The sequence below is a fragment of the Tachypleus tridentatus genome, chromosome 5 (assembly GCF_004210375.1).
Source record: "Tachypleus tridentatus isolate NWPU-2018 chromosome 5, ASM421037v1, whole genome shotgun sequence".
Lineage (NCBI taxonomy): Eukaryota > Metazoa > Arthropoda > Merostomata > Xiphosura > Limulidae > Tachypleus > Tachypleus tridentatus.
In genome coordinates, this window is record NC_134829.1 from 58,133,561 (window position 1) to 58,159,155 (window position 25,595).

The 25,595-nt window shown below is 34.5% G+C and overlaps 1 protein-coding gene across 2 annotated transcripts; it reads left to right on the forward strand.

Moving 5' to 3' along the window:
- The first annotated feature begins 6,987 nt into the window (after positions 1-6,987).
- LOC143251227 (uncharacterized) lies at positions 6,988-11,146 on the forward strand. 2 transcript variants are annotated; one of them, XM_076502677.1, is made up of 2 exons: positions 6,988-7,118; positions 8,888-11,146. In XM_076502677.1, exon 2 carries the CDS (start codon positions 8,907-8,909, stop codon positions 10,323-10,325), a length of 1,419 nt encoding a protein of 472 aa, XP_076358792.1. In that variant the 5' UTR covers positions 6,988-7,118; positions 8,888-8,906; the 3' UTR covers positions 10,326-11,146. The 2 variants fall into 2 exon arrangements, with proteins under 2 accessions (XP_076358792.1, XP_076358793.1); XM_076502678.1 differs by having other exon boundaries at positions 6,991-7,136.
- The last annotated feature ends 14,449 nt before the right edge of the window (positions 11,147-25,595 follow it).

The window sequence follows — 25,595 nt, forward strand, 5'->3', positions numbered from 1 at the left end:
AAATCTTGTATTTTCATGTATGTTAAGATCACACGCACAGTGTTAACGTATTATGTCAAGGAAATATTGCCGTTATAACAAGAGAATATTCATCATTCTTTTCAGTTACATGTGGTTAATGTTTCCATGACAGAATGGTAATACTCGCACTATGGTAATACTTCACTGACTCCTGTTCATGCGAGTGAGTCAGGGCGAGAATATTTGTTATTCTCGTATACTTGTACCAAGAGCATGTCGTAAGGGTTCGTAATATCAAGTAGATAATGACCCCAAACACCTATCCAACCTGTGTTGAAATCGCTTACCTGAAAATGAAGCTGCTGGACTCATACAAATGACGCAATGACCCCCACAGAGCCTCGAACTCATTCCAGTTGAATAGATATGGATTTGATGGATCAAAAACTGACAAATTAAAAGTAACTTCCAAAGAAACTTTATGGGAGTGTATTAGAGACACCTGGAGTAAAATCCGAAATGACACGTATATTAAATATGTTGCAACAATGCCCGAAAGACTGTTTGTAGTTATTAAAGCAAAAGTGGGACACACAAACTATTAACTGTTTGTTGAACTCAAGCACTTCCACTGAGTTTCTGTTGTACTCAACATGAAGACTAATACAATGTTTATGTCTCACCCGTGATTTACCCTCCATTATTCTTTGAAAGTAGCTCGTAAGTTACTACAAAAAAAGTGATGTTTAAGAAACACTACTCTCAATTATGTAAATAAAATCTTCCTCATGGATTAGATTTCCATGTGCCACAAAATCACGTGTATAAAAGTCATTTCTCTGAAACCCTACTCTAAACTATATAAATATCTTCTATATTGCATGTTATCTTCTCATTGCAAGTATCCGATCTTGGTTCAATTGTGTCAATATCGTGTTTACCTATGAATGAAATATTGTTAGTTTATTTGTGTGAATATCATGTTTGTTCACATCTATATTGTTGTTGGTTCAGTTGTGTGAATATCATATTTATCCATGTATGAAATATATTTGGTTTAGTTGTGTGAATGTCATGTTTATCCGTATATTAAATACTGTTGGTTTAGTTGTGTGAATATCATGTTTATTCGTGTGTGAAATATTTTTGGTTCAATGGTGTGAATATACATCAATCCATGGATGAAATATTGTTGGTTCAGGTGTGTGAATATCGTGTTTATTCACAGTTATATTATTGTTGTTCAATCATGTGAATATCACGTCTATCAATGTATGAAATATTGTTGGTTTAGTTGCGTGAATATCATGTTAATCCGTGTATGAAATATTTTGGTTTAGTTGTATGAATATCATGTTTATCCGTGTACGAAATATTATGGATTTAGTTGTGTAAATATCATATTTATCAATGTATGAAATATTTTTGGTTTAGTTGTGTGAATATCCTGTTAATCCGTGTATGAAATATTTTGGTTTAGTTGTATGAATATCATGTTTATTCGTGTGTGAAATATTTTGGGTTCAAATGTGTGAATATCATATCTATCCATGGATGAAATATTATTGGTTCAGGTGTGTAAATATCGTGTTTATTCACAGTTATATTATTGTTGTTCAATCATGTGAATATCACGTCTATCCATGTATGAAATATTGTTGGTTTAGCTGTGTGAATATCATGTTTATCCGTGTATGAAATGTTGTTGGTTCAGTTGTGTGAATATCATATTTATTCACAGCTATATCACTGTTAGTTCAGTTGTGTGAATATCACATTTATCCATGTATGAAATATTGCTGGTTTAGTTGTGTGAATATCATATTTATCCATGTATGAAATATTGTTGGTTTAGTTGTGTGAATGTTTGTTCACATCTGTATTGTTGTTGGTTTAGTTGTGTAAAAATCACGTTTATCCATGTATGAAATATTGTTGGTTCACTTGTGTGAATACCATGTTTGCCTAACTCTATAATATTGCTAGTTTGCCTGTGTAAATATGTACATTCACTTCTGTAATAAAATGTCAAACTACGATATGACATATTTATTTTAAATATTTGTTTTTTCCCTCTAGATATCAAAAACATATAATTTCATTTTCGTCAAGTGATAGTGGCGCCTTAATCTAGAATGTTATATTACACGTTTTGAATTACCCATGAGCCTATGGTGTGGATTGTATTATAACTTATATATGTGATCCTAATTTACGTTACTTTCGCTTGTTTATCAAACTGTTCACTTGTGATAAAGCTGCGGTAAACACATTTGGATAAAACACTTGTTATATAGTTTCAGTTTGCAGCTCCTGTGCAAGAATTGTTTGTTTGTTTTGGAATTTCGCGCAAAGCTACGCGAGGGCTATTTGCGCTAACCGTCTCTAATTTAGCAGTGTAAGACTCGAGGGAAGGCAGCTAGTTATCACCACCCATCGCTAACTCTTGGGCTACTCTCTTACCAACGTATATTGGGTTTGACCATCACATTATATGCCCTCACGTCTAAAAGGGCGAGTATGCGGGGACTCGAACCCACGACCCTCAGATTACGAGTCGAATGCCTTAACCCACCTGGTAATGTAGAGCCACCGTGAAAGAAGGTATCCAGTATATTAATTTATCTCTTTGCGAAGTAAAATGTATAAATATTCAACGCTCTCTGTAAACAGGTTGAACAAATGTGATGGTTGAGAAAAGTTCATTCTGCGGTACTTTCAAGATTTTATTTGAAGTTAATTATCTAAACACTAAATCGCACGTACTGGTCTCACTTCGCAAAGTCGCAGCTCGCTTGAGTTGTTAAAAAACGAATGTCAGTCATTCCTTTCCAGAAGCGTCTCTTTGTGTTTGTGTGTTATTTGTTTTTTTTTGTATTAATCAAACAAAGAACTACGTAAGACACGTTTTTAAAACTAGATTCGAACATATTTGTCCTTCTCTAACAACCGTGTACACAATGGCACGAATGAAGTTAACTTATAGAAATCTATATAAATAAGTTTATAAATCACAGCAAATTCAATTAAGCATTTTCTATCCGTCTTTTTTCTTTACAGTATTTTGACTATCATAAAATAACTATGACCACAAATACTTTCTTATAATGAATGTTATTTTGCTCCCTGTGATATACTAGCAATAGCTTTAAGATATATGTATATTGTAATGCATACTCTATGGTTTAAAGCTCCTATCTCTAAGAAGAGTCGTTGACTGAAGAGAAAGGTCAAAACCGAAATAAGAATTATAAATAATATTTCGAACCTGGTGTTGGTTTGAATAACTATCTTCACCCTAATGTTCACTTATTGTTTTGTGTTGTGTTATTGTCTACACACGTGGAGTAGTTGTTAAATTAATGCTAGAGTACAAGATAGAATATGATGGGACAAACATGCACGAGTTGTTATTCTGGTCTCTATTGGTTGTTTTCAGCATTCTTCCGTCAAGACACACATGCGCATCTCTTCAGGTTAAGATGACCTAGGAAGGTCGAAATGTTGTTCTTTTCTTATCAATAAAAGTGTTAATACCCATACCAGCTGTTCTGAGATACGTTTTTATTTCAAGTGGCTTTCTCTCCATCAAGGGCGTCAATTTGTTCGACTGTCAAGAAATGGTACAAAGCAAACGGGCATTGCCAGAACAAACAATAGGGTACCTCTAGTATACTTTACCCAAGATTCTGAAACATCACCAAATTCCAGAAAAGTCTACTGGTAGACGCCGAAAGACTACTGTCAGAGATGACTGTGTTTTGATCAGGTTAATAGGTCAAGGTCGTATAAGATCTTACAACACCTTACGACAGGAATAGTATGAATACAGGGTATCCAGAATAGCAGTGGAGGATGGAATGACCAAATAAGGTTATTTTGCAAGAAGGGCTATCTGCAAACCGATATTAACCAGAATTCACCGCAAGAGGTGGTGAAGTACTTGTTTGAGAAGCTATTCATCTACATACAGCTTTCTCTACCTGTACCAGCCGTTTTTACATATATATAGTGGAAAAACCACTTTTCATATTGTCCTGGATAACGTTGTTGGCGCCTTCTACAAGCTTCAAACGGAAAGAATATTTCTGCCATATGCTAGGGCGAAGTTTATAAATAGCTTTGTATTCCAAGATGGCAATGCCATTACCCACAGGATTATCTCGACTCGGAGGACTTTACAAGATTTCCACGGCCAACAACATCTCACTATTGTAATCCCATTCAGAACTGAGCCTGAAAATTGCTGGCCCTATACTGGCTACTATAGTTCAGTTGTGGCACCTTATATTGATAAGTTCAGAAGAAATCAGAATTAATTACATCAATAACCTCATTGACAGCATGCCACGTCACCTTGCGGAGGTTATTAGAGTACGAGAAGGACCTACCAAGTATTTAATATTTAATATGAACTGATATAAGGTTACAGATGCTATTTATAATAATTTCATATTATATTTTGTCATTATATGTGTTTTTGTAAAGTTTTGTCGTGTTAAGTGAAATACTGAATTACACATCTTTCAACAGGTGTTTGATAAAATTGTCTTTTGTTTTAACAAATGGCTCATGATGTCCATGGAACATGTCACATTATACAAATTACATGTGTAGATGTTTAATATAACGTATATTTCTCAGTTTGACAGCACTAAGTGTATCTCTATGTATCTGAGAACGGCTTTAATAATACAGCAGAGAACAACGTTTCGACCTTCCTTGATCATCTTCAGGTTAACCAAGATACCCATACCAGCCGTTCTGAGATATATCTTTATTTCAGGTGGGTTTTTTGTCCTCAGTAATTAAGTGTACTTCTGTTACATCTGCATAATAATAATGACCTTATTCGTTACAAATTATGCAAAATTTACAATGTTCGAAAAGATAACGTTCCTGTGTAGATAAATTTCCTCCTGTTACATATATATATATATATATATATACATTTGACTTTTCATTCGTATTTGATGTTCTCAATGTCGTAAAGTCTATTATAAAACAGTTAAATACTAAATATGTAGTTAATTAAACCATTTGTGCAGTTGAATAGCAGGTTTATGTGAAACTCATTGGTATTATATTAAATTATTATTAGTTTCAAGATCTAAATCAAATTTTCTGTCACGTGTAGTTGACCGAAAATAATCCCCCCCCACCGTGTCTCTGGTTGCTACTTGTTTTATCTTACATGTCATAGCACGTGGATGTGTATTTTAGCGCAAATAGCCCTCAAGTACCTTTGCACGAAATTCAAAACAAACAAACATAACCCGTGTTGGCCTTTTGGTAGAGATGATGAGACAAGTTCGAATCTGTGCGGTACGACAAAATGTTCCACACACTTTAGGCTGTAGTTGCGTTATAAGAGTGTCAGTCAATCCCTTATCATAGATGTGTAGTATCTAGTGAATTATATATATTACTACACACAACCTGCATTCTCTAAAACTCTAGTGAAATTAATAAGAAACAAAATGACGATATCCTTGATTATTCATGGGGGGCGGAAGTACAAGTTGTCTCCCATGTCTCCTACAACTCCATATGACATACAGAAATGGGTTTGAATCCCCAGTCTCATCAAACATGCTCGCCCTCTTAACCGTGAGGGCGTTATAATGGTACGCTCAATCCCACTATTGGTTGGTAAAAGAGTGGCCCAAGAACTGGCGGTGGGTGGTGATGACTAGCTGCCTTCCCTCTAGTCTTACACTGCTAAATTAGGCTCGGCTAGTGCAGATAGCCCTCGTGTAGCTTTGTACGAAATTCCAAAACAAACAAATAGACATTTAGAAAATAAACTTAAAGTACACCCTTCCATGTCAGTGTCTGACTGTCTAGTGTCCTTTTATTGTCATTTATGCGGTCGACCGCTTTTTATCCAATGTATTTGATACTGTCATTTATACAGTCGACCACTTGTTGTCTAATGTATTTGGCTTTTCCTCGTATGATTATACAGATTGTATATTTGACTTTATGTCATCTGACATGTTTCATATTTTCTCTGTCATTTACATATTATGTATTCGACTTTGAAATTTTGATAGTAATGTATATATTCTATATCTGACTATTATTTTAAATATATATATATACTATCGTATTTACAGTCGCTTACGCGAAGTCTTTTCCATATCAAATGTTTGATATTTTCTTAGTAACTTATATATATTACAGATTTTGCTGTCTGTTATCGGCGTATTTGATCTTCTCTCTGTCAGATATATGTTACATCTTTGACAGTCTGTTGTCCAGCGTCTATAACTTTTTTCCTGTAAAAGTCATGTATTATAGATTTGTCTGTCCGTCTCATGTAATGTCAGTCTTTTGACTGCTATGTATAACATTGCAGGCATCCATTAGAGCTTTTTAATAGTTGTAGAATACCTTTTATAGCCGGTGACACATCTCATTTTGAAATAAGACAGAAATAAAATATTTATATATCCACCTATTTAACCATTAACTTATAATAAAGCTAAAAGTTAAATTATAATATCAGAACAGTTTGTAGTTACATTGGTTGGTAATTACTAATTTTTGCTGTTCTTACCACGAGTATCTAACCGAGATTTTCAGCGTCATAAGTCAGGGGACTTGCAGCCGAGCTTCTGGGGGATGGGCATAGGGGAAGGTTTGTAGTTACAAACATTAGTTAATACATATTTGTTTATTATTGTTGTCTGCAGAAGAGACACGATATCCCGTTCTGTCAATAATTCTTGGAACGCTAAATACAGGTGATGGTAATATGTTTTCCAAGAAACAACCTTTAATCTAACATGTAAATTAAGCTCGAGAATTTATACTGCGCATGCTTCGCGTGTAATAAGTGAAAGTGGTATCAAACAACATTGTTCTTTTTTTCCCTCAAACACTCGAGATAACACTCACTCAATCCTCGCCTTCTACATCGTCTCAGCCAATAACAACAGGGAACAGAGCTTATTGGTCAATACGGTTAGGATGGGTGGAGACAAGTGAAGCGTGATAACCTATTTCGTACACTAATACAGCTTTTAAAATACGCTGTCCTGTTGACAGTTAATTGGTAATGTAAAAACTATCTGGGTTCAACATAAGCTCATCAACAATTTCACGATACGAGGGCAAGTTAAAAGATCCAGCAAGTACGAAAACATCGAACTGTAAGTGTATAAGATTATGTAAGTGTGTAAGATTAAGTAAGTGTATAAGATTATGTCTTTTTGTCTTCGCATATTACTTGTTTTATTCACGTATTTTGCGTTATATATTGAAGATGGAAAAAAAATATTTGTCTCCCTGTAAATTCGCTATCATTCTAAAATGTTGTATCAGAATGTAAGTTAGGCTTATAAAGTTTGATTCTAAGAAAGTGACTTAAATATCTGATATTAATCCCTTCACATATCTAACATAAGACTTCAATAATTATTCTGTTATAACAACTTGTATTTGGTTCAGAAGTTAATAAAATAAGCAAAGTGTCTATATTTAAAGCTAACAGTATCAGATATTTCTATTTATTTAGACTTTTAATTGAATTAGACCACGTTTGTTTTCCTTTTCGTTTTATCTGCAATAATGACCAGTAGCTTGTGTTTTCAGTAATTAGATTTTTAATTGGTGTATCTATCCTACTTAAAATTGTGACTATTGAACGGTACGTTTTGCCTGAGAAAGATTGTCAAGATTTAATGCAAAAATGTAATCCCTCTGTAACTTTACTAAGATAACAGAAACGACTTCTTGATAACAAGAAACCCACTTGAAGTAAAAATCTATCTCAGAACGGCTGGTATGGGTATTAACGCTTTTATTAATAAAGCAGAGAACAACCTTTCGACTTTCCTAGGTCATCTTCAGGTTAACAAAAAAAAACAAAAAAAACTGAAGATGACCTAGGAAGGTCAAAACATTGTTCTCTGTTTTATTAGTAAAAGTGATGGTACCCAAACCAGCCGTTCTGGGATAACAGAAACAACTGTTAGAGAGTATTCTGATTCTTGGAAAACTGATTGTTCGAAAACCCTTCATTATTTTGAAATTTCATTGGTGTATTACTGTTGCTGGTTGTTTTAACTCAAAACTTAACAGTTGATTATTATCTGATAAGCACTCTGTTTGTCTAGGGGATCCTACATCGAAATTTAGCATTGTAGGCAGTTAACTTACTGTTGAGTTACTAGGGAATATCATCGTAATAGAAAGGTCTTCAACCAAGTGGCTCAGCTGTAAATTCAAAAGCTTATAACGCTAAAATTCTAGGATAGATTCTCGCTGTGGAACAACGTAGATAGCCCACTATGTAACTCTGTGCTTTATAGGAAATAAACAAGCTTGTCTACTTGTCTTTCAGTTCCTGTTTTGTCTTCAAAAGGAGACGTTATGTATCAAATGTAGGCCTACGTGAGCTTTCAACCATATTGGAAAATAGGTCACAGCTGACTGACAGTTTCTTTAAATATTAAAATAAGCACAACTTCCTTACTCTGAAAAGCAATAAATATCAACCTACTAAGCGTCATAAAGTTCAGCACTAAATAAATCTTAGAGCGTTATATTTGTCACCTTGTATAAAGGAACATTTTATGAATGCTCAGACTAAAGATACTTTTCTATGCATGGATAAGCAACCAATGATTGGATGTAAAGAGTAAATTAAGCTGACAAGAATCGAAATGAACAATCTGGATTATCAAATACCTGGTAGTAAATAGTAGTAGTATATAGTAGTATAAAAAAAATGTCATTATTTGAGTTTTGTATATCAATAACTACCCTTTAAGTACCATTAAACACAATGAAGTAATGCTGTTAATAATTTATCAGGCGATCCAGTTTGGATAAAACATATTGTGTTATGTGATTTATATGAAAGCTAAATCTGTTTCTTCGCAATAATAAGTTCATGTCCTGTTTCTTTTAACACTAGAGGGCAGCAAGTCCTGAAAATGAGTGAAGAAGACGGCGAGAAGATGCAGAGCTTCGTAGATTCAAATCCAACAAAATCAGAAAAGAAAAACTTGAGTTTTTCTATAGCTAGGATAATGAGTAATAAAACTGGTGAAAAAATCCTAGCACAACGAAAGGAACAATTGGACGTACATCAAACAGAATCCAGTGGTGAAGCATCAGACTCGGTGTATCATCAACATAACTGCTCTTTACCCTTTTGTTGCTGGACAATGAATCATTCGTTGTTCTTCGTGCCAAGTTATCCAACTGGACGTAAAAACATTTTAAAGCCAGATCACGTTCATCATGACCATGCTTACGAGGGCAACTGGACAAGGTTATTGTCCTCAACTGATTCTCAAGAAGTGGCCAAACTGTGCATGAACAATCACAATATGGCGGCTAATTGCTGGTTAAATTCACACTGTGTACCCAGCTTATTTAACGATTACAACATTCTTTACTCAATATATCATGAACATGACCACTCCTTCCTCCGCATTCAGCCAACTAGAGCAGTCAAAGACAAGTCATTTGCTACGTTGCGAAATTGTAATCCTTCCAGAGATTCAAGAGAAGGCCAAACCACCATTGTTCGGCCAGAACCACTCTTTCCGCAAATAGGAAAGAATTTGATGTTCTCTCATCTTCAGGAGGGCAAGAAGAAATGTCCAAACCACGTGGGGAATGCGGACTTTATTCCACTTTCTTCTGACCCAATTTTCTCCACTTTATGTTCCCGGTATGATCCAATGGATGACAATGCAGCAGCGTCTCCTGGTGGTGGTCTTGAAAATAAGTTTGGTGTGACGACGAAAAGGGGATCCAGTAAGAAGCCGAGGAATTTTGTGTGTGCTGAGTGTGGAAAAGTGTTTAATGCACACTATAACCTCACCCGTCACATGCCCGTACACACTGGTGCCAGACCGTTCGTATGTAAGGTCTGTGGCAAGGGTTTTCGTCAAGCTAGCACTCTCTGTCGTCACAAAATCATCCACACTCAAGAAAAGCCACACAAATGTCTCACCTGTGGTAAGGCGTTTAATAGGAGTTCCACCCTCAACACCCACATCCGAATTCACGCTGGCTACAAACCCTGGGTTTGCGAGTACTGCGGGAAAGGTTTCCATCAAAAGGGCAATTATAAGAACCACAAGCTGACACACAGTGGCGAAAAGGCTTACAAATGTTCGGTGTGTAATAAGGCATTCCACCAGGTCTATAATCTTACCTTTCACATGCACACTCATAAGGACAGGAAACCGTACACCTGCAAAGTGTGTGGCAAAGGTTTCTGTCGGAACTTCGACCTAAAGAAGCACCTACGAAAACTGCACGAAACCACGGTGAGCGTCGTACCCGATTCTAGCCTGAATAAAGACGTTGTGCCAAGTATTGGCAACTCCTTCAACTAGACGACTTTACGTTCGAAGTGTATATCTTTTTATACGAAAATGAAATCGTAAAAGAAACTACACGAGAAGTGTGAAAACTGTAACAACAGCAAACTGAACAAACGTCAAGATTTCTCAGACGTAATTGAAGTGTGAATCTTCAAAAAACACACACGCACCATAGAAAAAACAACAGTTCTTTATCCAATTGGCAAAGATCAAGAGTTGGCGTGCTCTTTGTTCAATGTTCAACTATTAATATTTCTTGTTACTGTAACTGAGTTCTACGTAATAAAATTCTCCCATTGTAGTTTACGGGCATTAATAAACATATTAATATACTGTAACTGAGTTCTACGTAATAAAATTCTCCCATTGTAGTTTACGGGCATTAATAAACATGTTAATATACTGTAACTGAGTTCTACGTAATAAAATTCTCCCATTGTAGTTTAAGGGCATTAATAAACATATTAATATACTGTAACTGAGTTCTACGTAATAAAATTCTCCCATTGTAGTTTACGGGCATTAATAAACATATTAATATACTGTAACTGAGTTCTACGTAATAAAATTCTCCCATTGTAGTTTACGGGCATTAATAAACATATTAATATACTGTAACTGAGTTCTACTTAATAAAATTCTCCCATTGTAGTTTACGGGCATTAATAAACATATTAATATACTGTAACTGAGTTCTACGTAATAAAATTCTCCCATTGTAGTTTACGGGCATTAATAAACATATTAATATACTGTAACTGAGTTCTACGTAATAAAATTCTCCCATTGTAGTTTACGGGCATTAATAAACATATTAATATACTGTAACTGAGTTCTACTTAATAAAATTCTCCCATTGTAGTTTACGGGCATTAATAAACATATTAATATACTGTAACTGAGTTCTACGTAATAAAATTCTCCCATTGTAGTTTACGGGCATTAATAAACATATTAATATACTGTAACTGAGTTCTACGTAATAAAATTCTCCCATTGTAGTTTACGGGCATTAATAAACATATTAATATACTGTAACTGAGTTCTACATAATAAAATTCTCCCATTGTAGTTTACGGGCATTAATAAACATATTAATATACTGTAACTGATTTCTACGTAATAAAATTCTCCCATTGTAGTTTAAGGGCATTAATAACCATACCGATTAAAAAAGAAACATAAAAGTAGAATTATAAACCAAGAAACAGAACCCTAACATAGGAAGGTCTTTAGCTCCTGCAAAGCTTAATTATTACCTTCAAAAGCACTTCCTGTAAGTGTTTACTAGTTTGTTTTTTTAAATAATATTATTTCATTATTTTCCTCGTATGTTTGAGTGATTTTCTTACACTTTGCACGAAGATAAGAGCAAGTCCTGCGTCAGCTGACTTTGGTAGAAACTCTGTCGCAATGAGTTTAAATACGTAATAATTTTCGAAACTACAATTATTGCAATCTCAAGAAATACTTGATAAAATGTGATAATCTTTGTCAATTATTTGTTGGTTAAACGTAAATTTCATGTGTTTTAACCATTGTTTTCTTTGATATTTGTAAGCACTTTCCCCCCCCCCCCTTAATCCACAAAGTTCGTGTTTTTCTTCTTGTTGTATTTGATATTAGACTTTGACCTTCTCATTGTGACCGTGTCAACCTAATAATGGCCAACGTAGGTGAATGTCTTGTACTCCATATTCCTATACATTTATAGTAATAAATTGTATAAGGTTGTCGTTTCTCTTACTTTGTTTTCAATGAAATATATGCGTAGCATAAACAGTAATGTCAATAGAACTATTATATTTCATAAATGTTTGAATCCAACAATGTTAATTTTACGCCAAATAAGTAGAGTATAGCGGAGAATGGGGGTGGGGGAGCGGTCTCCCACAATTTTTTATCTTTCTCAATAAAAATATATCAAAATTATGAAAGTTACTCTCGGGTAGAGTAGGATAATTAAATTTTAATTCAGAACCCGAGAGCTACTAGGGGCCTAATGCGAACCCTGAACCCAAGGCTATAATGAACGTGTCTTTGGTCTTCATTCTCTCGTTTCGTTCTGTTAGATAAACCCACACTTTGAACTTGTCTCCTACACTTTTGTAAGTGATTATCTGTTTGGAACAGTTCGTACAAAACGTTTTATTTTCGTTTCGCTAACCTCTCAATCTGAAACGACACGTTGTTGTGGTTCATTTATAGAATTATTTGTTTGTTTTGAATTTCGCGTAAAGCTACACGAAGGCTATCTACGCTAGCCGTCCCTAATTTAGCAGTGTAAGACTAGAGGGAAGGCAGCTAGCCATCATTACCTACCGCCAACTCTTGGGCTACTCTTTTACCAACGAACAATGAGATTGACCGTCACATTATAACGCCCCCACGGCTGAAAGGGCGAGCATGTTTGGTGTGACCGGAATTCGAAACCTTAACCCTTGAATTATGAGTCGAGTGCCCTAACCACCTGGCCATGCAGGGCTTCATTTAAAGAAACGATAGGGTGTTGCCAGTTTTGATTAGGAGGTGGCGACAAAAAAGGATGAAGATTCTTCCATCTCAACGATAAAGTGCTTACCGTTTCGAATTCGTGTCAATTTGTTAAATATTCACTACTAAATGCATCAAGAAGCATATTGAATGCCATAACGTATAGTTGGCGCCATCTTCTTTGACACGTTTACTAGTTACGTTTTGCCTGAAGATTGTGATCAGTAAGCAGATTTTTACACATTCAATATTATATTGAAGATTGTGATCAGTAAGCAGATTTTTACACATTCAATATTATATTGAAGGTTGTGATCAGTAAGCAGATTGTTACACATTTAATATTATATTGAAAATTGTGATCAGTAAGCAGATTTTTACACATTCAATATTATATTGAAGATTGTGATCAGTAAGCAGATTTTTACACATTCAATATTATATTGAAGATTGTGATCAGTAAGCAGATTTTTACACATTCAATATTATATTGAAGGTTGTGATCAGTAAGCAGATTTTTACACATTCAATATTATATTGAAGATTGTGATCAGTAAGCAGATTTTTACACATTCAATATTATATTGAAGGTTGTGATCAGTAAGCAGATTTTTACACATTCAATATTATATTGAAGATTGTGATCAGTAAGCAGATTGTTACACATTCAATACTATAATCACACAACATGTGTGTTTACACAACAGCAAGTATTTAAATTGGTCTCACATGCGTATAAAACAAAATGTGAGTGTTGTGAGAGACAAAGATGGAAGTTAATGAAACTTGCCACGGACGATCCTGCGGAAAACAGAAGATAACTAAGGGGGTCTGTTCCTCCTATGTATTTCACAACTGATATTTGAAACTATTTATTTGAGTAAGAGTCTAGATATAATTAAAATCAGAGGAAAACAAAAGTAAAACTAATGTGAAAATAAGTTTATTGACCAAGTTGCTGCCTTCCTTTACTGTTTTAACCTCTTTATTTTATATTCAAATACACATTGGAATCTTTATCGGTAAATAGTGAAACATTATACTGTAGTGAAAACTCAGTTGAGATTGGGAATATTATAAACCTCTGAAAATGTTCGAAGAGTCGATGTATGAAGTAGCGCCACCATCTTAATAAAAGTGTCCTGCGTACCTGTATTCGTAACTTTTTAGCAGTTGTACTGTTTAATTTTGTTTGTTTGTTTTTCAAATAAACAATAAATTTCCTGTTTAAACCGCCGTCATAAACTAACGCGATATAGCATGTAGTGAGCATCAGTCAAGTTTGTTTGTTTGTTTTTTTTAATTTCGCACAAAGCTACTCGAGGGCTATCTGTGCTAGCCGTCCCTAATTTAGCAGTGTAAGACTAGAGGGAAGGCAGCTAGTCATCACCACCTACCGCCAACTCTTGAGATACTCTTTTACCAACGAATAGTGGGATTGACCGTCACATTTATAACGCCTCCACGGCTGAAAGGGCGAGCATGTTTGGCGCGACCGGGATGCGAACCCGCGACCCTCAGATAACGAGTCGCACGCTTTAACACGCTTGGCCATGCCGGGCCCGAGTATCAGCCACAATGAAAGTAACAAAACACAGCAAACGTTTGCCTTCCAATAGTTCAGCGGTAAGTTTGATGAGGTCTTATAACACTAAGGTTTGTGGTTCTATATATATGTATATTGTTGGCACTGTGATGGTGGCCCAACGTGCAGTACCACGCTTAACAACAACAATAAAAGAATATCCAAATCACATATTAGACAATTAATACAACAGTTTCTGTATTTTCTAACAACAACAACAACAAGATCATCCGTGACGGCTATTATGAAAAACTATCATTATTACACACGCTTACGTAAATTTTACGAAACTTGAAATCAAATGATAAAACAACGATTATATTTACCATACAGTTCTGTTCAGAAGCGTCTACAGAGTAGAGTTCTTGTTATTTTTCACTTTTGCAAATGTAACTCTAACGTAGGCCAGTCATGGCTAGGTGAGTTAAGGCGTTCGACTCGTAATCTGAGGGTTGAAGGTTCGAATCCCCGTCGCACCTAACACACTCGCACTTTCAGCCGTGGGGTCGTTATAATGTGACGCTCAATCCCACTATTCGTTGGTAAAAGAGTAGCCCGAGAATTGGCGATGGGTGATGAATAGCTGCCTTCCCTCTAGCCTTGCATTGCTAAATTAGAGACGGCTAGCGCAGATAGCCCTATTGTAGCTTTGAGCAAAATTCTAAAACAAATAAATTCTAAGGTCAGAAAAATACACTTTTACATACTTCGCGTGAAAGAAATTTAGATACATCGTTTATTCAGTAAAACAGTAACGCTTCGAATTTTATCTGCCAGTCTGAGCTGATTGCCAGGATACTGTTTTTTGATAAACGATATGTAAGAAGATTTTAACAATAAAATAAGGTAACAGTCCTAAAATTGTTAAATGGTACTCGTCACTTGAAACTACCTTTACCACAGATTTATTTCAATTAATGTTTAGGAGATTCTCAAAAGTTAAGGCCTTAAACTCTATTAACGCGCTATTCAAACATTTTCATACATGATATGGCGAAAATTTCAGAGTTTTATCAATATATTTCACAAAGTTCTTGAAAATAAACTGAAAAAAGATATATAACGGTGGCGCCCTCGCATTTTTTAAACCATGTAGGCCTAAGTTGTATTCGGGTTCGTAATTTTGTTGTCCAGAAGTCACCAAACAACCTGTAAGTGAACTAAAAAAATTAAATAAAATTACCATAAACTACATCCGAGGTTCCCTGTGTATCTCACGTAGAAAATGACGAATTTCGCCCGATTTGTTTGGTTGATTCTGTTTGCTACAGGTGGAAACCTGAAATTTCACAACATAATGAACTCCGCTGTTGTGAACGATATGAATTAAGTTGACGTTCAGAAATTAGATATTTCAAATTAATATCCGAACCGACACTAGCATTAAAGCAGAGTCACTTACTGATGATACGTTCTTTACTTTGTGGTCATCTGTGATCACCACTTACGTCTTTAAACCCAATAAAATAACTATTACTGATAAGCAGGGTGGCTTTAAACTTAACAAAAGAAATGTAACCGATAAATAAGGTTAAGCTTGTGGCTTACAGGGTTGGTAAGTTTCAGCAGCTGTTTGATGAAACAGCGCCACGTAAATAACAAAAAAGAAAACTCCGTGTGCAGAAGAAACTAGATTACTGTCTCAAACTTACATATTAATAACAATAATAAGTTTTAATAATTTGCTTATTAATAAATAGAACATAAACATTTACGGGTTGGTTTCGTACAGAAAAGTGCCAGACTTGGTTTAGTCTGACTGTTGTCAGAATCTGTGTGTAGCTTCCTACCGTAACTAATAACCAGCTTATTTCGTCTGACTAGTGTGAGAATATTGTGCATAGCCTCCTACCTTAACTAATAACTAGCTTATTTAGTCTGACTAGTGTGAGAATATTGTGCATAGCTTCCTACCTTAACTAATAACCAGCTTATTTAGTCTGACTGTTGTCAGAATCTGTGTGTAGCTTCCTACATTAACTAATAACTAGCGTATTTAGTCTGACTGTTGTCAGAATCTGTGTGTAGCTTCCTACCTTAACTAATAACCAGCTTATTTAGTCTGACTGTGGTCAGAATCTGTGTGTAACTTCCTACATTAACTAATAACAGCTTATTTAGTCTGACTAGTGTGAGAATATTGTGCATAGCTTCGTACCTTACTTTTTAGCCTATTGTTTCTGAATGAGACGCTAGTAATTAACATATTTAGTTGACTATTGTAAGAATGTTGTGTATAGCTTGTTACCTTAATTTTAGCCGTATTAATTGTAAATGAGACGCTAGTAATTAATATATTTAGTTGACTACTATAAGAATGTTGTGTGTAGCTTGTTACCTGACTTTTTAGCCTATTGTTTCTGAATGAGACGCTAGTAATTAATATATTTAGTTGACTACTGTAAGAATGTTGTGTGTAGCTTGTTACCTTAATTTTAGCCATATTGTTTCTGAATGAGACACTAGTAATTAATATATTTAGTTGACCACTGTGAGAATGTTGTGTGTAGCTTGTTACCTTACTTTCAGCCTATTGTTTCTGAATGAGACGCTAGTAATTAACATATTTAGTTGACTACTATAAGAATGTTGTGTGTAGCTTGTTACCTTACTTTTAGCCATATTGTTTCTGAATGAGACACTGGTAATTAGTATATTTAGTTGACCACTGTGAGAATGTTGTGTGTAGCTTGTTACCTTACTTTTAGCCGTATTGTTTCTCAATGAGACACTAGTAATTAACATATTTAGTTGACCACTGTGAGAATGTTGTGTGTAGCTTGTTACCTTACTTTTAGCCGTATTGTTTCTCAATGAGACACTAGTAATTAACATATTTAGTTGACCACTGTGAGAATGTTGTGTGTAGCTTGTTACCTTACTTTTAGCCGTATTGTTTCTCAATGAGACACTAGTAATTAACATATTTAGTTGACCACTGTGAGAATGTTGTGTGTAGCTTGTTACCTTACTTTTAGCCTTATTGTTTCTCAATGAGACACTAGTAATTAACATATTTAGTTGACCACTGTGAGAATGTTGTGTGTAGCTTGTTACCTTACTTTTAGCCGTATTGTTTCTCAATGAGACACTAGTAATTAACATATTTATTTGACTACTGTAAGAATGTTGTGTGTAGCTTGTTACCTTACTTTTAGCCATATTGTTTCTAAATAAGACACTAGTAATTAACATATTTATTTGACTACTGTAAGAATGTTGTGTGTAGCTTGTTACCTTACTTTTAGCCATATTGTTTCTGAATGAGACGCTAGTAATTAATCTATTTAGTTGACCACTGTGAGAATGTTGTGTGTAGCTTGTTACCTTACTTTAGCCTATTGTTTCTGAATGAGACGCTAGTAATTAATATATTTAGTTGACTAATGTAAGAATGTGTGTTGCTTGCGACTGTTGTTTTTGTCAGTACTGTTTCTATATATAAATGATGTACTTTTGTTTCTTACGTGTAACGTGGTGTTTATAGTTATTTTATTTTAAGAATACAGGGCCTTAGTGGAACAAGTATCTAACATCCTCTATCTGACATGACTACTTAACTGTCTTAGCGCTTTTTAATATTAAATTATATATATACAGGAGCTATCTTATAAAATTCAATAGTCATTCATTTTACTAAATAACATCATACATTCATCCTATTTCTGCTTCACAATGATCACTTATCAAATCTTAAACCTAGTGTTTACTGAATCACATTTAATAAATTAATGTGCGCTTTCGTGTTTTTAAAAAGGAAAGTTTTACCTTTTAATTTGTTTCAATGGTGCGTGAAGTGTGTTCCAGGTAATAAAAACATAAACTTAATTTTCTATCTGTTTTTGTTCCAAGATTTCATCCACGTGAATTTCTTATTCAGGAACGTAATGTGTGAAAACGGTTTCCATTAATTACATCTTAGGTCCTACGCAAGTTTAATTATGATATTTCAATATAAGAAATCATTACAGATAATAAATGTTGTCTTCTTCGGTAAACAAAATTTATGAACAAAGAAATCTGACTAAAATGGCTAACGATTACCTTTTGATGACTATATATAAGTGACCGGTTTGTTTGTTAAGATATACAAAGGCTGTTTATACTGTGCCTACCCAAGGTATCGAAACTTGATTTTTAGCGTTATAATCCTTTAGACTTGCTGCTGAGCCAATGAGGGTGAGCTATAGAACTGGTAAGAAACAGTTGTGGCACAACTGTTATTATTTTAATAATGTTTGTATATAAGTTGTTTTTCAAACTGTTGTAGCCTCTACCTTTAACCAACAAACAAATTGCATCATTCACAAACACTAAAGTATTTTCGAACAAATTGTCGTCTTAATTATTTGAAATGGAAAATTATCACAGTCTAATAACACTAGATTTCCATATAAAGTTTGAACTGATGAAGGAAACACGCTTAGTTAAACTAGTTTTTTTTCATATAAAGTTTAGCCTGCTGAAGGAAACACGCTTAGTCAAGCTAGTTTTTCCATATAAAGTTTAGCCTGCTGAAGGAAACACGCTAAGTCAAGCTAGTTTTTCCATATAAAGTTTAGCCTACTGAAGGAAACACGCTTAGTTAAACTAGTTTTTCCATATAAAGTTTAGCCTGCTGAAGGAAACACGTTTAGTTAAACTAGTTTTTCCAAATAAAGTTTAGCCTGCTGAAGGAAACACGCTTAGTCAAGCTAGTTTTTCATATAAAGTTTAGCCTGCTGAAGGAAACACGTTTAGTTAAACTAGTTTTTCCAAATAAAGTTTAGCCTGCTGAAGGAAACACGCTTAGTCAAGCTAGTTCTTCCATATAAAGTTTAGCCTGCTGAAGGAAACACGCTTAGTTAAACTAGTTTTTCCATATAAAGTTTAGCCTGCTGAAGGAAACACGCTTAGTTAAACTAGTTTTTTCATATAAAGTTTAGCCTGCTGAAGGAAACACGCTTAGTTAAACTAGTTTTTCCATATAAAGTTTAGCCTGCTGAAGGAAACACGTTTAGTTAAACTAGTTTTTCCAAATAAAGTTTAGCCTGCTGAAGGAAACACGCTCAGTCAAACTAGTTTTTCCATATGAAGTTTAGCCTGCTGAAGGAAACACGCTCAGTCAAACTAGTTTTCCATATAAAGTTTAGTCTGCTGAAGGAAACACGCTTAGTTAAACTAGTTTTTTCATATAAAGTTTAGCCTGCTAAAGGAAACACGCTTAGTCAAACTAGTTTTTCCATATAAAGTTTAGTCTGCTGAAGGAAACACGCTTAGTTAAACTAGTTTTTCCATATAAAGATTCCATTACTGGACCAGACAACGTTGTCTTTCCAAATAAAACTTTGCTTCGTGATTCGTGCTTGTTAAAGTAGACATGCGTAATTTAATAATACTGTACTTCCACACAAAACTCCTACCCAGTGGTAAGAAACTGAATAAGATTCTCTAGTGTATACTGATATTTGACTTGTGAAGTAAAATATAAAATTTATTAAAGCACATAGAAAATAAAAATAGAACTAAAGTGACAAAGTTAAGATACTAATGAAGACCTGTCGAGAAGATATACGAACCTGTATTTAACTTTTAATAACTTCCACAAAAAGGGTTAACTTTATACGTTATGTATCACATGCGTTTACAATTTAGCTGATTAACGACCAGTTGAAACGACTTGCGTATCGTATAAATAGTGTGAGCGGTATATAATGTTAGTGAGGACGCTTCGTTAGGTTTAGCACAATGTTGTGTCGTAATGTTTGATTACGTATATATATAATGTGACGTTGCAAGGGTCTTTAGAAGGTTTGTTGAATTATACATATTCAATAAGGTTCTCTCGGATGACTTTGGCGATAATCGAAATATACAAACATTATTTTTATTGACATCATTAAACACCACTTATAAATTACCTTCTGATTTATCCTGAGGTTTAAACAGGTTTGTTTATCTTTTGAATTTCGCGCAAAGCTACACGAGGGCTATCTGCGTTAGCCTTCCCTAATTTAGCAGTGTAAGACTAGAGGGAAGGCAGCTAGTGATCACCACCCACCGCCAACTCTTGGGCGACTTTTTTTACCAACGAATAGTGGGATTGACCGTAATATTATAACGCTCCCACGGCTGAAAGGGCGAGCATGTTTGGTGCGACGGGAATTCGAACTTGCGACCCTCAGATTACCTTAACCACCTGTCTGGCCGGACCAGTTTTAACAGGGTAAGTTGTAAGCCTAATAACAAAAATTCCCAGTAAATGAAATATACATGTATATCTGTAGGAACTCATATAAAAATAACTTTAAATGTTTTACGAAATGTCTTTTTTTTTGGGGGGGGGTAACGAAGTTTGTAAGTTTAGAAGACTGAAATTTATTGTAATTATAAAAAAATTGTCTATTGTTAGTATAAGTGATTCTGTAAAATCTTTAATGTCTGTGAATATCCGTGTGAGAGCCCAACGAAGCAAGTCGTTGAACTGTTTCTTTTTTGTGACAAGAACACCCTACAGTAACAAATAGAAACTACTTAAATAAGCTTTCATTTATTCCTTGATTTAAGGTAGCCATCCTAAGGATTTATTTTAGCACTTTTTATCTTTACAAAGTTCGCAAAGAAAACGTTACTTGTTCAAGCTATCTAATAAAGTATTGCATAAAACCCATCTACTAAACAAAATAATACAGTGGTTAAAACCCGTTATGTTTGTTTGTAATTAAGAACAGAACTATCTACCGCCAACTCTTGGGCGACTCTTTTACCAACGAATAGTGGGATTGACCGTCATATTATAACGCCTCCACGGCTGAAAATGTGAGCATGTTTGGTGCGAGAGGGATTCGAACCCGCGTCTTTAAGATTACGAGTCGGGTGCCTTAACCACGTGGCTATGCCGAGCCCATGGTCATTTTTGTTGTCCTATTTATAAGGTATAAAAGATACGTGTGCATCCAATTGGCGCCTCTTTTCTTACTACTGTGGAAAGTTTACAGTTTTACTCATAGTTTACATGTTTATGTCCAGTTACTATACTAATAAAACAAAATTAAAATATTTTAAATTGCGTGTTAGCCTTTGAATAAATATGGCGTTTTTTACGCCATACAAAATGTGTGTGTTTTTATGTTATAGAAAAGCCACAGCGGGATATCTGCTCAGCCTACCGAGGGGAATCGAACCCCTAATTTTAGCGTTGTAAATCTGGAAACATACCGCTGTACTAGCAGGGAGCTATACAAAAATGAACGAAGATTTCTGTTATAAACAGTCATTCCTAAAGATATTAACGTCATTTAAAGCGTTCTTTTATTTATAATAATAAGGTAATGTAAAGATCCCTCATTTAAAATCTTAATAATAAATAATAATAATAAATAGAACCTGAAATAAATAAGCAGTAGATTATTCGAATGTTTATCGATTAGAAAAACAAACCGGGAGCCAGAAGCTGACTCGTTATCCGAGATCTTTATATAAACAAGAACTTGTAGAAGTAAAATACGTCTTTCATAACAAGAGTAACAAAAACTTGTAGAAGTAAAATACGTCTTTCATAACAAGAGTAACTTCTAATCTTTGAAACAAAAGTTTCTGTACAATAATTACTATTTACTTGTTCTTCGGTGAGTCAACTGGGAGTTACGGACACACGACGCCAAATACGGGGCTCAATTTCCCGAGGTGATCACATCGAAGATAACCCATTGTGTATCTTTGCGAAAGAAAAAAGAAAGAAGGGAACAAACAAACAAGGTATTCACTTTTTTCACACAAAATATAGGAGGGAAAATCACAAACGTGATTTCTTCGTTTCACAATAACAAAGATATATCCTAAAACTATGTGTTTTAAAAATTAAAAACAAAGTTTTTACACAATATGTTTCCGTGAACAAATTGGAAGTGAAAGCGAAGTGAACGTTTACTGTACGAGAATTGATTTTCCTAATTCTGTTAATCATAAAAAAAATCTTTAACTAAAGTCGCTAGCTGGTGAATGAAGACAGTGATTGACTAAGAAGTAACGCTAACTTTTATTGGTTCCGATTTGCGAATTGTTCTGAAAGGCCTCGTGAGTGAAGTGGCGGGCTAACTTGCCATGCTTTAGCCCCACGGGACGCCACGTGTTTAATCATCTCTGAGTCAAAAGCTGGCACTATCAAATAAGCGTGACAAGTGGATCAAGCTGAAAGGTGTTTCCTATGGGTAGAAGCTCACAAACTGGTTTCATTTGCTCGAGTTGGGCAAACAAAGTTGAACAGTTTGAAATTCAATGGAATCACGTGATTTCTCAGCCATGATCAGCTTTGTGAAGTAATAGGCTATAAGCGGGGAATCAAACCACGTTTTCGCTGAACAGACAAATATTATATTCTTTCTACAGCTTGCCTTTTATAGAAACGTGTGGAATCATACAGAAATTATTCTCTAATGTTATTCAAAACGTTTCTGAAGAATGACAAGTTTCGCCGATGTTAATTGACCAAGTATGTGAGACATAGCTTGATCAGTTAAAGACTGTGAGACTTAGCACTTTACTTAACCAACGCTAACTGTATAACAATGTTATATTCATGTAAGGATTTTTGTTGGTCTTTTTTAAAACATGGTGTCCCCTTGTGAGTAAACATTGAAACTATTCGCGTTGTAATGAAAAACTGAATAGCTGAGTCTCTAATAAAACGCAGAATATTCAGCTAAGCAACGTTTTTTTTGGTCCAAAAATATCAGTATGATTGATGCCATAACCAGTGAACTGTCACGGTGTCGACTGTTTTCGTTGCTTTTAGATATATAAAAAAATAGTAATTTCTTCATAATAACTCCCCCCACCCCAGTGGCTCAGCGGTATCTTTGAAGGTCTATGGTGAAACCAACAAGGAAAAAAAAAAGTTGGTACTGGTTTAGAAAATATTCTATGGAAAAATTTATTATGATAAATGACGCATTGAAATATCGATACATTGAAATTTATATTCAGCAAACCGATTTATAAGCACCTAGTGACCTCTACCGATCTTTGCGAAAACGAAAAACAAATTGACTCAAACTCGTAAGAGTCGGACATAATTTCAAAGCCACAAACACTGTGAGAAATAACCTAGAGAAACTAAAAGAAGACACATTGATCCTCTTTTTCAACTTATTTATTGGATTCATGACGAAACAACTTCTCGAATAAACACAGGTTCTGTGATTTAAATTTCACACAGATCATATGAAATGAAACGGTGATGTGATCGGCTGATTCGAACATATTTCTTTATTACGCGAGTACTAAACGTGTCGAATAGAAACGTACAATTGCTAAACCATATTTTAAAATAAACAAAAACTAAAATATACAAATTAAACTCTCAAAATACTACAAACAATTAAAACCACATTAACACTGAGAACGCCATGTTTTAAAGTTTTGAATATCAGGTACATCCGTTACCATCTAGGACACACTAGATTAAATCAGTCCAAACAATTCGGCACGTGTTGAACAAACATCATTATATCAATTTGTAGACCTTGTGATGTCTTATCCATACAGTTACTACAAAAGGGATTTTAGAGATTATCCCGAGAGAAATCAGTGTTACGTGAATCCCTCACGCCCTCTGTGGATCAATAACAAACACTTCACTGAGTGAAGTGGGCAGGTGGCGTGCGAGCCACAGGCATACCATCTCTAATGTTTCTCGCTTCTACGTATATGTCCATTTACTTCAACCGGCCTTTATCTTCTGTACAATTCTCGTTATTACACTTTGTCAACTTCTTTTTCATCTTACAGATCTGTATTTCTCTCTTCCATCCCAGAATCCTTTGTTTCACTCTTTTAATAAATCTCCCATTGTTTCTCTTTGTCTCACACTATCGTCGTACCTTATTGTATTCATCTCTTTACATCCCTCCGTTGTAAATTCATATTAAGTTTATTAGAGCTTGTTTTTTTTAAATATATCTTCAGATCTCCTCGTTCATTTCTACTAATAACAACCAGTTAAATATCTCTCAGTCCTAAACTCGTCCCATCATTATACACTACCACTTCAACACTGATCTTACTTGGTTACTGCTCTACTTTTCAAAATACCATTTATTTATCACCCGTTTTTTTCTATGTGTTTGTTTTTAATCCTTATGTGTTATATCAATTTACTTGGTTGTTTTTGTTCTTTAGATGCTGGAACATACGATTTGGAATGATGAAGTATACTATAATTGCGTCACGATATCTTCAGAAATGCTTGAGTGAAACATAACCACTACTATAGATGACAATATAAAGTTCCGTTTACAGATTTATTCCAAACTCTGTCTCTTTTTATTATTCGTTTTTCAAGTGTAAATTTAAGTAAAACAGAATGTTGAAAACTGCTACTTAGCCTGAGTTTAGCGGTCAATATTAAGAAGGTTTAAAAGTCTTAACAATAAATAGAATATTAACTGGAAAAGGGACCAGCCGTCAGATAGGTATCCAACCATTCGTCTTTTTGGTATTTTTAGTCTGGGTGACCTATCATTTGTTCATGTGAATACATAAATGGGAAACTGATTAGGTGATTTAGAGTCATTAAGGTTTTCTCATATAATTATTTTTGTTTTGTTCTAACTACAATGAATATAAAATCTTACGTTTTTTAAGTACCATAAAAATGACCTTTTGATCTGTGAACTTCAGGGTTACCTCAGAATGCAGACTTTGTCGCCATCTTTATTTAGGTACCATTATTTTTTTTTTAAATCATAAATGTAAGCTTCATTCTTTCACGTTTAACAATGAATGCGTAAATTTTGATTTTCTGCCTACTGGGTGTCGCCACCTAGTAAGTAAAATGTGTACTACAAAATCAGTTTCAGGTTCTATAATCATAAAAAACGTATTTGATTACTGTCGTTTTCTTTCCGAAAAATAACGAAAAAAAAACATGTTTTCATTATTCGTATTTAATATTATTATTAAAACACAACTTACTTCAAAAATGCGATTACAATTTTAACGAACAAGAGAAATTTTATCACGAATAGTTTATTCACCAACATCAGTATTTTTGATTTGTTAATATAGTAAAAACAGACTACTGTTTAGCAGAAATTCCCTAGCTTAATAACACATCTTACTCTTGCGTTATTAGAATCCAATATAAAAAAATATTTTATAATAAATTTATTTCGAACATGTCCTGTAGCGCCCTCTTCTTCCAGCGAATGATGAAATAAATTGTT

Bases quoted from the DNA above. Each gene is read 5' to 3' on its own strand.
- LOC143251227 (XM_076502677.1), top strand. From the start codon at position 8,907: ATGAGTGAAGAAGACGGCGAGAAGATGCAGAGCTTCGTAGATTCAAAT.